Source organism: Cetorhinus maximus, chromosome 10 (assembly GCF_964194155.1).
Source record: "Cetorhinus maximus chromosome 10, sCetMax3.hap1.1, whole genome shotgun sequence".
Taxonomy (NCBI): domain Eukaryota; kingdom Metazoa; phylum Chordata; class Chondrichthyes; order Lamniformes; family Cetorhinidae; genus Cetorhinus; species Cetorhinus maximus.
Genome location: NC_135888.1, coordinates 133,671,935 through 133,688,472, shown reverse-complemented (window position 1 = coordinate 133,688,472; position 16,538 = coordinate 133,671,935). Strand labels below are relative to the sequence as shown.

The window sequence follows — 16,538 nt, the reverse complement described above, 5'->3', positions numbered from 1 at the left end:
GGAGAGAGAGAGAAAGGGAGGGAGAGAGATAGATAGAGGGAGAGAGAGAGAGAGAGGGGGAGGGAGAGAGAGAGGGGGAGGGGGAGGGGGATAGATAGATAATAGAGGGAGGAGGGAGGAGGGAGAGAGATAGATAGATAATAGAGGGGGAGGGAGAGGGGGAGGAGGGAGAGGGGGAGGAGGGAGAGAGATAGATAGATAATAGAGGGGGAGGGAGAGAGGGGGAGGAGGGAGAGAAAGAGAGAGAGGGGAGGAGGGAGAGAGATAGATAGATAATAGAGGGGGAGGGAGAGAGAACAGAGAGAGGAGGAGGGGGAGAATAGAGAGATAGAGGATACAGGGAGAGAATAGAGAGATAATATAGGGAGTAAGAGGGACAGAATAGAGGGAGGGGAGAAAGAGAAATTTGAGATAGATAATAGAGAGGGACAGAGGGAGAGAACAGAGAGAGGATAGAAAGATAGAGGAAGAGAATAGAGAGATAGTATAGGGAGAGGGGGAGAATAGGGGAGACAGCAGATAGAGGGATAGACAGAGAGGAAAAAAAGTGATACATATTGGACAGTCCAGAGAGAGTAACGAGATGAAGAGAGAGGTGTAGAGAGAGACAGAGTGGCACAGGGAGACGGATAAAGAGGGAGAGATAGATAAACACAGGGAGAGGGAGAGTGCCAGACAGAGAGGAATAGACACAGAGAGAGAGAGACCACATTCCAAAGTTCAGAGAGGGACATAAATGGAGAGAGAGGTAGATTCATATACATAGAGAGAAAGACAGAGGGAGAGAGACTCAAAGATACAAAGAGAAACTTTAAAAAGGCTGAGAAAGTCATAGAGAGGAATAAGGGAAAGATACTGAGATAGGAGAGATTATACAAGAGGAGATACAGCACAGGAGAGATTTATTTAAATGCACAGAAACACAGGGGGAGGTGGATGAAGAGAGAGAGAGAGATCGATTCAGGGATAGGGGAGGGACAGGGGGAGGTGCATAAAGAGGAAGAGGGAGTGACAGACAGGGGGACAGACAGAGGCTGGGAGGAACAGGCAGAGACTGGGGGGAGGAGGAGGAGGAACAGAGATTCACACGAGGAGAGGGAGCCAGCGCCGGCTAACCCGGGGAGAGTGACCGGGATACAGAGCCTGGGAGTTGGGGGGGAAGCTGCAGAGACACCGGCCGGTCTGCGAGAGGGAGAGAGCCCGAGGGAGAGGCTGTGAGAGGGAGTGTGCGGGGCCCGGGACACCGAGAGGCGACAGAGATGCCGGGGAAAGTGCTGACTCCCTCCCCGAACTGGTACTGCAGCCGCTGCAGTGACACTAACCCCCGGGGCATCCTCGGCTTCGGAGCGAAGAACAGCATCTTCCTCCTGGAGATCACCCCGACCCAGCCTCTCATCCTCGGTACACAGTCCGTCCACTCCCTCCTGCTGGAGAGAGATCTGCATTCGTATATCGCCTTTCACATCCCCCAGGACCTCCCAAAGGCCTTTTTAACGCCGGGATTTCCTCTCCCAATCTCTCTAAGACCATCCTTAAAATTTACCTCCCCGCCCAGACCAAAATCCCTCCATGGCTTCTGCCCTCCCTACCTCTGTAACCTCCTCTGCAATCTCTGTGCCCCTCCAATTCTGGCCTCTTGAGTATCCCCCTGATTTCCATTGCTTCACCATTGGTGGCTGTGCCTTTAGCTGCCTTGACCCTAAGCTCTGGAATTCCCTCCCTAAACCCCTCCGCCTCTTTTTCCTGTGAAGCGGTTTGGGATGTTAAAGGCGCTATATGAATACAAGTAGTTGTTAGGAACTACTGGGCTTTACTGTAAAATTAGAGAAACTATAGAGGGAATGTCGGAGTTTCCTTACACTGGGAGGTTTGTTGGGGCCTGGAACTCCTGGTTAGAAACAGACAGAATCCATAATGATCTTTAAAAGGAAGTGGATAACTAATGAATATTTTCAAAGGGTGATGCAGAATGGGACTGAGGGATAACTGTCAGAGGGCCAGCACAGGTACAATGGGCCAAATGGCCACCTCTTGTGCTGGGGAAAATTCTGATTCCACTGACTTGTATTTATCTGTGTGGGGGACGTCTGCTTTTTTTCACTCCCTATTATTCAGCCCCTCCTGATTCATAGCTCAACAGGAGATGGGGGGAGAAAAGGTTATCGTAGGGGTTTAGACGTCGGGTTAAGTTGCTGCGCGGTGGTGTTGTTAAGTTTAACTGTTGCGTACTGTTCTCTTGCCTTTCCAGGAGAGTTGGGAGGTCACACTGAAAGGGTCACCGGGTTCACCTTTTGTCACCATCCGGGCCTAACAGATACCTGTGCCAGCACATCTGACGATGGCACTGTCAAGGTCTGGGACATTCAGACTAGAGCTGTACTCAAGGAACACACAGCTCACCAGGTCAGTCTACCCACTCTTGTTGTCCTGTTCCCATCCCAGTGCAGCATTGATTATTGATTTTTCTAACTGGTTCAATTATTGCAGAATGACCTCTGATTTGTACCAAAGAAAGAGTTAGCATTTCTGTAAGGTCTTCTACAACCTCAGGATGTCCCCAAATTGCTTTACGGTCAATGAAGTATGTTTTTTTTTAAAAAAGTCTCGTCATTGTGGTAATGTAGGAAATGCAGCAACCAATTTGCACACAGCCAATAGCAATGTGGTAATGATCAGGGAATCTGTTTTTGCAGCGATGTTGGCTGAGGATTAAATATTGGCCAGAACACCAGGGGTTAACTCCCCTGCGAAATAGCTCCATGGGATCCTTTACATACACAAGAGAGGGAAGACAAGTTTAAAGTTTCATCCAAAAGGTGACACCTCAGCACTGTGCTGGGGATCCACATTTTATTATTTATTTGTTCATGGGATGCGGGGGTCGCTGGTTAGTCCAGCATTTATTGCCCTGCCCTAATTGCCCTTGAGAAGGTGATGGTGAGCTGCCGCCTCGAACCGCTGTGGTCCCTGTGGTGTAGGTACACCCGCGGTGCTTAAACCATCTCTGGAGTGAGACTTGAAACCCCCCCCACAGCCTTCTGACTTGGAGGTGAGCTTGCTCCCACTGAGCCGCAAAATATAATTCAGCCGATTGGGTTTCGTGAGCTGGTTTGGCCTGGGTTCATGTTATAAAAACAGAAAATGCTGGAAAAGCCCAGCAGGTCAGGCAGCATGGATCCAAAGTCAGCTGGTGAAGTATGAAACTAGGCACATTCCTTTATTTACAGAATGCAGCATTACGTACGTCTGCCTCTGACCTACCAACCCAGAGTCCCAACAGCCTCTCTTTTACTCTTTTGAGCAACACTAAACAAATGGTCAAACTAACAAAGTGAATTAAGTTGATAGCCCATTAAAGTGGCACTGTAACAGAACCAAAACTCCAAAGAAGACTTATCGAATTAAATCAGGTGTAATTTTTGGGGCTGATGATGCACTTCAGCCCCCCTGCGGCGCCAGTTGGTAGCAGAAGGCCTCAAGGGTGCTAGTGGACACCGCGTGCTTCCTCCCCAAGGACACTTGGCCATGAACATAACCGGGGCAGCCTCTCTTTATAAGTACTCTAAGCACTGAATTAAACAGTAACCTTCACCTCTTAATATGATTAACACACCATTAACGTAGATCACTGACTTCTCATCAGAACAGAAATATGTCAGAGAGGAACAGTATTTAATTCCAGTGTTGCAGTCTCTGAGATAGGTGGAGGCATCTGAGAACAGGAAAAGAACGAAAGGGGTGCAGTGAGGAAATTCTTCTTATTGCCACAGGATGTTTCTCTACCGAGGAGCTCACATGACTACAGAGCGGGGAAGGGTGTGAGTGATGGAGATGGGGTGAGTCTGGATATGTATCCAGTCTCCAGTCATCGTGGTGTGTGGAACAGGCCCGATGGGCTGTACCCATCAGTTTCTTGTATTTGTAAAGTATGTGATAGGGTGGCAGGCAGGAGAGATTTAAATGAGGATGATGGGGCAAAGGCAAAAGGAAGCGGTAACGAGATGAGTAAAGAAACAAAGGGTGGGTTTGGTGGTGTGAATGGTAAGAGCAGCGAGGGAGGAAAACATGGAAAATCTGGTATCGCGAGAGGGTTGTCTTGGAACAGGGACAGAGATTGAGAGTACAGGCCACCTCAGATCCCCACCGCAAACCTGAGGCCGCAGCACCTACACTATCAGCACTGGGAACCTACAGAAATGCTGTCGATGGCTAAAAGCCTAAAGTGATTCGACTCAGTGTTGTCTGGAAGGCTGTAGAGTGCCTAATCGATAGCTGTTCCCTGAGCTTACATTCACATTGGAACAGTGTGGGAGGTCAGAGTGTGGAGTGGAGGTGGGGCTTTGGAACAGTAAGTTACTGAAAGCGGGTGGTCACCTTAGCAAACTGAACGGAGGTGTTAGTGGAGCGATCACTCAACTTAACTCCATGTAGAGGAAAAGCAAGCAAGAACTGGCATTTCGATAGCTCCTTACACCACCTCGGGATGTCCCAAAGTGCTTTACACTGAGGTACTTTCTTTGAAACGTAGTCGCTGTTCTAATGTAGAAAATGCAGTAAGCAATTTGCGCACAGCAAGCTCCCACAAGAGCAACATGATAATGACCAGATAGTCTGTCCTTTAATGGTGTTGATTGAGGGATAAATATTGGCCCAGGACATTGGGGAGCATGCCTTTGCTCATGTACCTTACATTGGACTCTGTCCCCTGGCCCCTGCACATCCAGCCTGGCTGGGGAAACAGGGGTTTATGGTGTCTGAATAAGGGGTCAGCCATTTAGGACTGAGATAAGAAATATCTTTACTTTGAGAATCTTTGGAATCCTTTACCCCAGAGGGTTGTGGATGCTCAGTTGGTGAGTATATTCGAGACAGAGGTTGATAGATTTTTAGGTACTAAAAGAATTAGAGCGTCCAGGAAGGTGGAGATGAGGTGGAAGTTCAGCTTTGATCTCATTGAAGGGTGGAGCAGGCTTGAAGGTTTTGTGCAGCCCTCCTTCAGCTCCTGTCTCTTATGTTCTTGTGAATGACTGACACTGATGTCTCATTTGTCGCAGAGTCCCATCACCGCTGTCCATTGGTCTCCCCTGAAGAAGGAGCTGGTGGTGTCAGGAGATGAGAAGGGGATCGTGATCTGTTGGTGGCACAACAGAAATGACACCCATCACTTTTTTCCAGAACCCAGAAACATTTTCTGCCTCTCCTGCTCTCCTCACAATGAAGACCACGTGGCAGTGGGGTAAGAGAGAGGAAGCTGTGCGCCCGATCTGGGCTTTTAAATGACTCGATGTTTATTGTAGCCAGTTGGTGAGATCCATAAGACCATAAGCATTACTTTTTGTGATTCATGCACTAGGACACCCAGATCCTTCTGAAACTTAAGATAAAAGCAAAAAACTGCGGATGCTGGAAATCCAAAGCAAAAACAAAAATACCTGGAAAAACTCAGCAGGTCTGGCAGCATCTGCGAAGAGGGGTACAGTTAACGAAACGTTAACTGTACCCCTCTCCGCTGATGCTGGTAGACATGCTGAGTTTTTCCAGGTATTTTTGTTTTTCCTTCTGAAACTTGGAGCTCATCAATCTCTCACCATTTAGATAATACGCTATTTTTTATTCTTCCTACCAAAATGGACAATTTCACGTTTGCCCACATTGTACTCCATTTGCCAGGTCTTTGTCCACTCATTTAACTTATTTATGTCACTTTGTAGTCTCCTTATGTCCTCTTCACAAGTTACTTTCCTACCTATCTTTGTGTCGTCGGCAGATTTAGCAACCTTACCATGTGTCCCTTCATCCAAGTCATTTGTAAAAAGTTGAGGCCCCAGCACTGATCCCTGTGACACACCACTCGTCACATCCTGCCAACCAGAAACAGACCCATTTATAGCCACGCTCTGTTTCCTGTTAGCCAGCTAATCTTCTATCCATGCCAGTATATTACCCCCTACGCCATGAGCTTTTATTTTCTGCAGTAACCTTTGATGTGGCACTTTATCAAATGCCTTCTGGAAATCTAAGTATATCCACTGGCTCCCCTTTATCCACAGCACATGTGACTCCTTCAAAGAAATACAATAAATTGGTTAAACATGATTTCCCTTTCACAAAATCATGTTGACTGTCTGATTGCCTTAAACTTTTCTAAGTGCCCTGTGATAACATCTTTAATAGCTTCTGACATTTTCCCTAAGGACAGATGTTAAGCTAAATAAGCATTGCCTCCAAGACACTGGAGAGACCTCCCTTGCTGTGTTGTTTTTTTGGAAGTGTTCAGTCCTGGGGACGACACTTTAGGAAGGATGTCAAGGACTTGGAGAGGGTGCAGAGGAGATTTACTAGAATGGTGCCAGGAATGAGGAGCTTCATCAATTATGTGGTGGGACTCAGAAGCTTGGGTTCTTATCTTTGAATCAGCAAAGGTTAAAGAAGATTTAATAGAGGTGTTCAAAATTATGGAGGGTTTTTATACAGTAAATAAAGAGAAACTAGTTCTAGTGGCAGGAGGGTCAGTAACCAGAGGTCACAAATTTAAGGTGATTGATACAAAAGTCGTAGGCGACAGTGGAAAGAATTTGCGCAGTGAGTTCTTGTGACCTGGAAAGCGCTGCCTGAGGGCGATGGAAGCAGATTCAATAGTAAATTTCTAAAGGAATTGGTTAAATACTTGATAAGGCTGCCCTTTATAGAGGAGGTAGTTCGGGTACAATCAAAGTACGTTCCCATGAGGAGGAAAGGTCGGGTAAACAAATCCAGAGCTCCCTGCGTAATGAAAGAGATAGACATTTAAGATGAAAAGAAAAAGGGTGCATGTGACAGATGGTCCGGTAGATAGTATAATTGCGAATCAGGCTCAATATAGAAGATTCGGAGGGGAATTGAAAGAACAAATAAGAGAAGCAAAGAGAGAGTATAAGAAGAAACTGGCAGCTAATATAAAAGGAAATCCAAAAGCGTATAAATACCAGCGTATAAATATTAAAAGGGTGGTTCAAGGAGGAGTGGGGTCAATCAGAAATCAAAAAAGAGATTTACATATGGAAGCAGGGGCATGGTTGAGGTACTAAATTAATACTTTGAATCTGCCTTTACCAAGGAGGAAGATGTTGCTCAAGTCACAGTGAAACAGGAGGTAGTTGAGACACTTATTGAGTTAAAAATTGATAAAAAGGATACTGGCTGTATTTAAAATTGATAAGTAACCAGGACTGGATAAGATGTATCCAAGGATACTGAGGGAAATAAGGGTGGAAACTGCAGAGGCACTGGCTATAAACTTCCAATCCTCCTTCGATACAGGGGTGGTACCAGAGGACTGGAGAATTGAAAATGTAATATCCTCATGCAAAAAATGGTGCAAGGATTAGCCTAGCAGCTACAACCAGTCATTCTAACCTCAGGGGTAGTGAAGTCTTTAGAAACGATAATCAGGACAAAGTGAACAGTCACTTTGGTAAATGCGGGTTAATTTAGGAAAGCCGGCACAGATTTGTTAAGGGAGAATCATGCTTAATTAACTTGGTTGAGTTTTTTCATGAGGTAACTGAGAGTGTAGATGAGGGCAGTGATATTGATGTGGTGTACATGGACTTCCAAAAGGCATTTGATAAAGTGCCACACAACAGACTTCAGAGCAAAGTTGGATCTCGTAGAATAAAAGGGACAGTGGCACATGGATACAGAATTGGCTGAGTGACAGGAAACAGAGAGTAGTGGTGAATGGTTGTTATTTTTTTGGACTGGAGGAAGGTTTATAGTGGGGTTCACCAGGGTTTGGTGTTTAGGACCTCTGCTATTCCTGATATATATTAACGACCTAGTGTGATAAAATGTGTATATTTTTATATTTGCGTTTACCTACATATTCTGTGTATGTACGGGTAAATTATGTGTGTCCAGGATTAATCAAAGGCAAGGTTATTGGAGTCAGATTGTCTGTAGAATGTAAGGGATGAAAGACTAAAGGTTTTATCTTCTTGCATTTTGTAATGAGGCCTTACAAGGACATACGAACAAGGAGCAGGAGTAGGCCATTCAGCCCCTTCAGCCTGCTCCTCTTACCAAGAATCTGTCTGTCTCTGCCTTAAAAATATTCAAAGACTCTGCTCCCACCACCTTTTCTGGAAGAGTTCCAAAGACTTATGACCCTCTGAGTGAAAAAATTTCACCTCACCTCTGTTTTAAATGGGTGACCCCTTATTTTTCAACTGTGACCCCTAGTTCTAGATTCTCCCACAAGAGGAAAATCCTCTCCACATCCACCCTGTCAAGACCCCTCGGGATCTTACATGTTTCAATCAAATTGCCTCTTACTCTTCTAAACTCCCGTGGACACAAGCCTAACCGTCCAACCTTTCCTCATAAGACAACCCGTCCATTCCAGGTATTAGCCTGGAAACAAGAGTAGATCTGAAATTAGCATTTAGGAATAAGTTTTGAAATTGATTTGTAGCTGTTGCATTTCAAAGGAGTTTCAAAGGTGAAAGAGTATTTGCATTTTGCAGGAGATTTGAGAGTAAACAGGGGGCAGGTGTTTTGAATCTTATTGACCGAAAATAGAGGTAAAATAGGAAAATGAAAGGTTTTGATATTTGGGAACCTGAGTTTTCAAAGAGGTATTTAAAGACAATGGAGAACTAAGATGAAAGAGGTGATAAGTGGTGTTTATGAAAATGGGGTTTCAGCTGTTGTAGTTGCTGTTGGGGGGGGAGTCTCACTGAAGGCCAATTCCTGTGTTTTGGAGTGTGCTGAAAAGCTGTGGAAGTCTTTTAATTGGGAAAAGCAACTCGGTTCTGGGCCAGGAAAATATTTGTCCTGAGAAACAGTTTGTTTTGAATCTCCATTTGGGAAAACCCACATTGGCGTGGAGTTGTTCTGGGAAGTCATGGATCGTACTTCTGTTCAAAGTGAAAGCAATTTCTTGGTTTGAGTAATATTTCCTGGATTTTATGGTTAAGAATCTATAAGGGCTGTTGCCAAAAAAGATAGTTTTGTTGTACACCTTTGATAAAACATTGTAGGAGTTTTTTGTGTAAGATATATTTCTAACTGTGTATCTTTTATCTTGTGTGTTTAAGCTTTTTTTTTCCTTTTTTCTTTTAATAACTTTTTAAAATTTGAAGAATTAAAACATTTATCACTGGAGTCCCATGCTTTTGTGTTCAATAGCTTTCCCTCCGCATTTTTACAATACAGATCGGCTGAGATTTCAGTCTGAGATCTGGCTTGCTCAGCACTAACATCAGCTGCGGTCTTAACACCTAGACCTTGGTGTTCAGGGCACAATTTCAAAATTTGCGGACGACGTGAAACTTGGAAATATTGTGAACTGTGAGGAGGGCATCCTTGTACACCAATCACTGAAAGCAAGCATGCAGGTGCAGCAAGCAGTTCAGAAGGCAAATGGTATGTTGGCCTTCATTGCGAGAGGACTTGAAGACAGGAGCAAGGATGTCTTACTGCAGCTGTACAGGGCCTTGGTGAGACCACACCTGGAGTATTGTGTTCAGTTTTGGTCTCCTTACCTAAGAAAGGGTACACTTTCCATAGAGGGAGTGCAGCGAAGGTTCACCAGACTGATTCCTGGGATGGCAGGATTGTCGTCTGAGGAGAGATTGGGTTGACTAGACTTGTATTCACAGAGTTTAGAAGAATGAGAGGGGATCTCATGGAAACGTATAAAATTCTGACAGGGCCGGACAGACCGGGTGATGTTTCCTCTGGCTGGGTGGGTGTCTAGAACAAGAGGTCACAATCTCGGGATACGGGGTAGGCCATTTCGGACTGAGATGAGGAGAAATGTCTTCACTCAGAGGGTGGTGAACCTGTGGAATTTTCTATCACAGAAGGCCAAGTCACTGAATATATTTAAGAAGGAAATTGTTAGATTTCTAACTATTTAGATTTTTAAAGGCATCAAGGGGTATGGGAAGAGAGTGGGAGTATGGTGTGGAGACAGAGAATCAGCCATGATCATACTGAATGGCGGAGCAGGCTTGAAGGGTCCAATGACCTACCTCTGCTTCTATTTTCTATGTTTACGCTGAGAGGCTCAGAGGGTCTGTAACGCTGGACACGAAAACTTACCCATGGGCGCCATAGCAACTAAAGTGTCATTCAGCTCCCCCCCTCTCAGGGCCAGCTCCAAGGCTTCTCTTACATCGCCTTTCCACAACATCAGCTGGTAACACATCTCGGGGTGTCCGGCTTCTAGATGAAGGCTGAGAGGAGATTTGACAGAGGTGTTCAAAATCATGAGAGGTCTGGACAGAGTAGCTCGGGAGAAACTGTTCCCATTGATTGAAGGACTGAGAACCAGAGGGACACAGATTTAAGGTCATTGGCAAAAGAAGCAATGGCGACATGAGGAAAAACTTTTTTACGCAGTGAGTGGTTAGGACCTGGAATGCACTGCCTGAGAGTGTGGTGGAGACAGGTTCAAAAGTGACATGGATCATTATCTGAAGAGAAAAGAATTTGCAGGGCTACAGGAGAAAAGACAGGGGAGTGACATTAGGTTCATCGATCTTGCAGAAAGCTGGCACAGAGACGCACCGTTGGCTGAATGGCCTCCTGTGGTGTAACCATTCTATGGTTTATCGGGACTATGAAGAATAAACGGGGATAGTGTCTAACTGAACAGTTCTTGCAAAGGATCGGCACAGAAGCGACAGGCTGAATGGCCTCCTGTGTTTAATCATTCAGTATTCACTTATAATCAGGACGGCTGGTTGACAGTGAGCAAATAAGGCAAATTCCACTTTCCGTGCAGAGATTCCATGGTCTTTGCTGACTTTGTAGATCAAATCCTTCAATGCTGTCCACCTTGTGGTTAAAACTGCAACAACAATGTGCCAGTTTTATTTGGTGATCTATTTGCAATGGTTTTAACTTATCCTCCTCCTCCTCTTCCCCACAGGTATAAAGATGGGATGATCGTCATCATCGATATAAACCGAAAAGGGGAGGTGATTCACAGGCTGCGGGGTCACGATGGAGAGATTCACTTCCTCTCCTGGTGTCCGCAGCTCTGTGAGAAAGGCCTCCTGGGTCACTATGACACTACCTCAGGTAAGACAACCAGGCCCCATCACCTCTAGGAATACAGTCACAGGTTAACTCCACTGCCTTCAACTGGGGTTTGACTTAACCCCTCCTAAATAAAATGAACAGCTCACACGATGTTGTGCAAGACTTTAATGACAAAAGATTGGACAGGCTAGGCGTTTCAGAAGGGTAAGAGGCGAGTTGACTGAAACCTATAACAGGGTCGGTGTGGAAATTATGTTTCCTCTTTTGGGAGAATCTAGAACTAGGGGTCACTGTTTAATAATAAGGGGTCACCCACTTAAGACCGAAATGAAAAGAATTTTTCTCTCTGAGGGTCGTGAGTCTTTTGAACTCCCTTTCTCAAAAGGCAGTGGAAGCTGATTTATGTACAGTGCGTCGCTTGTACAGCACGGACACAGGCCTTTTGGACCAACCAATCAATGCTGGTGTTTATGCCCCACATTTACCTCCTCCCATGCTCCTTCATTTAACCTCATTACCATATCCTTCTGTTCCTTCCTGTGTCATGTGCTTACCTAGCTTCCCCTTTAAATGCATCCAAACAATTCACTTCAACTACTCCCCTATGGTAGCAAGTCCCACCTTCCAGCCAGACTCTGGGTAAAGACGTTTCTCCTGAATTCCCCATCAGCATTTGGCCTTCTCTCTTATAGAGAAAAAAGCCACACTCAGTTCAGCCTTTCCTGATAGTTACAGCTCCTCGTTTCTGATATCATCCTCATCAATCTTCTTTGAACCTTCTTCCAGTGACTATATCCTTTTTGTAATATGGAGACCAGAACTGTCCATAGCATGCAAGTATGGCCAAACTAAAGTATAGATAACTTTTGCTTTTTATTTTTTTTTAATCCAGAATAAGCCCCAGTGCTCTGGAATTTTTATGGCACTTTTCAACCTGTAGATTCCTTGTAGTACGGCAGGTGGTGCTTTGCTGAGATTGCAGCTGAGGCTTATTGCTGGAACACTGTAGAAGGAGCTTTACTCTGTATCTAACCCCGTGCTGTACCTGTCCTGGGAGTGTTTGATGGGGACAGTGTAGAGGGAGCTTTACCCTGTATCTAACCCCGTGCTGTACCTGCCCTGGGAGTGTTCGATGGGAACACTGTAGAAGGAGCTTTACTCTGTATCTAACCCCGTGTTGTACCTGTCCTGGGAGTGTTTGATGGGAACACTGTAGAAGGAGCTTTACTCTGTATCTAACCCCATGCTGTACCTGTCCTGGGAGTGTTTGATGGGGACAGTGTAGAGGGAGCTTTACTCTGTATCTAACCCTGTGCTGTACCTGTCCTGGGAGTGTTTGATGGGGACAGTGTAGAGGGAGCTTTACTCTGTATCTAACCCTGTGCTGTACCTGTCCTGGGAGTGTTTGATGGGGACAGTGTAGAGGGAGTTTTACTCTGTATCTAACGCCGTGCTGTACCTGTCCTGGGAGTGTTTGATGGGGACAGTGTAGAGGGAGCTTTACTCTGTATCTAACCCCGTGCTGTACCTGTCCTGGGAGTGTTTGATGGGGACAGTGTAGGGGAGCCTCACTCTGTATCCAACGCCGTGCTGCAAGTGTTAGGTTTCAGATCGGACGTTATTTCATTTCTCATCACTGATGCACCTCATCTGCACCGTGGATAAATTTCAATTTATAATATTTTGTTTTATCTGCTAGAAACAGAGGGGCTGAACGGCAAACTTCTGAAAGAGGATGCTGCCAAGGACTGTTTCCTGGCATCGGGGAGCAGAGACCAGACAATCCGCATCTGGAACTCCACAAAAGGCAAAGGTGATTGTCACTTCCAGCATCAATTCTTCTTACCTTTTTGTTTAAAACGTAGTTTCCTTCCCCAAACGTACGAACAGAAGATTCCATTGTCTCCAGTCCTGAAAGGATTTATTGGGGCTGCAACTATTCACCCTGTTTATTAACTGTTTGGGTGATGGGCTAGAAAGTCATAAATCTAGAATTGCTGACGTTGTAAGCAGTGTAACGGTGCATACAATTATGATGAGATGACGGTAGGTTAAATTAATGGATTCCAGTGCAGGCAAATGTGAGGTGGCCATGGACCTGAAAGGGATAGAATCGGGGATCTTCTGATTGGGAAAATGTTGAAACAGTGGAGGTTCAAAGTGATTAGGGTGTCCGGGTACACCCGCCAGAAAAGCGTCATGAAATGGTACTCGAAATGGTCAAGAAAGCAAATGGAATGCTGACTTTTATATCTAAAGGAACGATTCTCAAACTCTTGAGGCCTGTGGACTCCTGAGGGTCTGTAGAGACTTCCCAGGAATCTGCAAAATAGTGTGAAAAGCTTTGGTGCGACGATGCAGCTTGAACGAGTGCTGTCGACTGCCTGTTACTGGCGAGGTCCCAATGCGGGAATGCCACACACCGGGCAGGGAGTGTCACTGGAGTCCTGGTGCAGCCAAACAGCCGAGAGAGAGGAAGGAAACCTGAACCTACAATGGTGCCAGCGAGAGCCCTGGAGCCTCATCCCGCTCCCAGAAGGGTGCAGAGTTGTGTGGTGAAATATTCAACAGGCGCATTGCTAAACCTGTCAGGTTGCCTTCCTGCTGAAGGGAAGACAAAAGTTTTAACATCATCATCGTCTTATCTCTGACAGACTGAGTAAAATTTCTTACCAGCCCCTGGAACAGGACAATGCTAAATTTATGTTCAGAAATATAAATATGCGTGGAGTTTATAGTATCATAATTCAGACGGTGGGGGTGGAATTGCTAATACATTTGAACTAGTGTTCTTCAACTAAAAAAGTTTGCGAACCACTGACCCAGATAGAGGATTCGAACATGGGGTAGACTTTACCTTTCAGATATATAAAGAGCTGGGTAGACCATTGTTATGACCAATGCAGTTGGTACAGCTGAGTTATTTAAAAATCCCAGAGGGAAACTTTTTAAACAACTGTCATAACCTATAATTTTAAATGTTATGTTTGAGATGCGACTCTAAATTCAGGAATCAGACCACCAGTTCTCGAGGTTTTACATTAAACTAAATGAAACCTTTTATTAATTTATACAGGTTTAAAATATATATATATATATACACATGGCTACAAATGACTACTCTCATAACTTTTAACAAATTCCCAAACTAATCTCTATTAGGCAACAGCAACCCATAGACTTAACCAGACACCAGGCAAAGCATTTTCACCTCACAAATTCAAAATAAGGTTCTTTTCACTTTGGTTCCTGTGGAGACAGTTGAAGGCTTATAGCTGCCTTTTGATCTCACATTGCCTCTGCCCTACACACACACACATATGACTGCTGAAGCCATACCAACACCGCTCATTGAATGTAAATTCTCATTGTAACACCAACCTCTGAACTAAACCTCTCGAACAATAAAACCCCTTTCATAGTTCCAATTTTATTAGTAATATAAACATATTGCTTGGTATCTGCTAGATGGGTGTCAGTTTTCACCACACTTCTTGAATGCTCTATTCAAAAAATACAAATACACTCCATCTCTCTTATATATCAAAACTAGTGCACATCAAAGCACCCAGACTAGCTGGCTTTAATCCAATTAAGACACACCCACAGACTAAACCTCTATTTTAAAAGAAAAATATTTTCCAATAATATTATACACATTAATAGCTTCATGACACCACACCTGGCGTTCTTTGACCAGCTCTGGGCGTCACACCTTAGGAAGGATAGACCGGCCTTGGTGGGAGTGTGGTGTAGATTTACCAAAATGATACCTGGACTGCAAGGGTCAAATTATGAGGCGAGATTAAACAAACTAGGGTTGTATTCTCTGGAATTTGGATGGTTAAGCGGCTATTTGATCAATGGGGAACAGATAGGGTCGACAGAGAGAAACTATTTCTGCTGGTTGTGGAGTCTGGGACTTGGGGGCAGAGTCTAATCATTACAGCCAGACTTTCAGGAGTGAAATTAGGAAAGACTTCCACAGACAAAGGGCGGTAGAAGTTTGGAATTCTCTTCCGTAAACAGCAATTGATGCTCGATCAGTTATTAATTTTAAATCTGAGATTGGTAGATTTTTATTAACTAGCGGTAATGAGGGAAATGGGGCAAAAAGATGGGTAAATGGAGTTAGGACACAGATCAGCCCTAATCTCATAGAAAGGTGGAACAGGCCTCAAGGGGCTGAATGACCACCTGTTGTTCTGGTGTTTTGTATATTTATCCCTGAATCATCACTGAAAACAAATTCTCTGGTCGCTATCACATTGCGCACAGCAAGCTCCCACGAACAGCAAATTGTCTGTCACTTTTCCTTCATTCGAAAAGTGGTGACATTGGGCTTAAAGTGCTTTGCGATGTCTTGAGGTAACAAAAGGCGCTTTAGGAATGCAGATTCTTCCCTTTAAGGTATCAGTAAATTGCTTGTAGTTTTAAGGCAGGATTCTCATCAACCCAGCTTTGCCACTGGAACACTTGATTATTTTGATAATGATGTGTCATCGGAAGCTTCACACTTGGCCCAATGAGCTTGAGCCTTGTGTAGAGCAGCAACAACAATATCTTGCATTTATATCTTGAATGCCTTTCATTCCTTCTAGGTGTGATGACTCTGAAGTTGCCATCGCTGAAGCGGAGAGGTGGGACTGATATGGGAATAAAGGAACGGATTTGGTTGACTGTGCTCTGGTCTCGTACCCGTGTCACTCAACTGGTCTCCAGCAGCTTTGGGTAAGGGGCTCACCTCAGTTTTCAGACCTGTTACACAAGCCGATAATGTGTTGACTTTAACGTAGAAAACATTCAACAATACACAGCGCAGATTCACCGCAATAATAATGGGCTTTCAAGGTTTAAATTTTAAGGACAGGCTGCCAGGTGTTCCCCATGAGCTTATAAGATTGGTGGGTGACCTCATCGAGCTGTCCCGTTCCCCTGTCGCCCTTGTGCTCGCTGACCTACATTGGCTCCCAGTCAAACAATGTCTTGACTTCGAATTCGGATCCTTTATTTCAAATCCTCCCATGGCCTCAAACCTCACTACGTCTGTAATCTCCTGCTAGCCCCACAACTCTCCGATATCTCTGCGCTTCTCTAATCCTGGCCTCTTGTGCACTCACAATAATAATTGCACCATCGTTGGTGACCATGCCTTCAGTTGCCTAGGCCCCAAGCTCCAGAATCCCCTCCCTACAGCCCTCCACCTTGCTTTCCTCCTTCAAGATACTCCTTAAAACCTACCTCTATGGCCAAGCTTTTGGTCATCTGATCAAACATCTCCTTACATGGCCCAGTGTCATACTTTGCTTTACAATGCTCCTGTGAAATACCTTTGAATGTTCCTTTATGTTTTAAAGGTGCTATAAAAATATAAGTTGTTGTTGTGGTGTTGGAAGCGATTTAAAGGAGTTGATGGGGTAAATGGAAAGAACTCTGGTTGGGGAGGAGTCCCAAACAAGGGGGCGTAAACTTAAAATTAGAACCGGGACATTTAGGAGTGAAATCTT

At 44.8% G+C, this 16,538-nt stretch overlaps 1 protein-coding gene across 1 annotated transcript in view; it reads left to right on the top strand.

The window, feature by feature from the left end:
• The first annotated feature begins 1,150 nt into the window (after window positions 1-1,150).
• The window catches only part of gemin5 (gem (nuclear organelle) associated protein 5), a 75,380-nt gene continuing 59,992 nt past the window's right edge, over window positions 1,151-16,538 (top strand). The window contains exons 1-6 of the mRNA XM_078551189.1: window positions 1,151-1,401; window positions 2,249-2,403; window positions 5,055-5,236; window positions 10,919-11,070; window positions 12,731-12,844; window positions 15,633-15,762. Of these exons, the coding sequence (XP_078407315.1) occupies window positions 1,260-1,401; window positions 2,249-2,403; window positions 5,055-5,236; window positions 10,919-11,070; window positions 12,731-12,844; window positions 15,633-15,762 (875 nt within the window). The 5' untranslated portion in view covers window positions 1,151-1,259. The remainder of the gene's footprint in view (window positions 1,402-2,248; window positions 2,404-5,054; window positions 5,237-10,918; window positions 11,071-12,730; window positions 12,845-15,632; window positions 15,763-16,538) is intronic.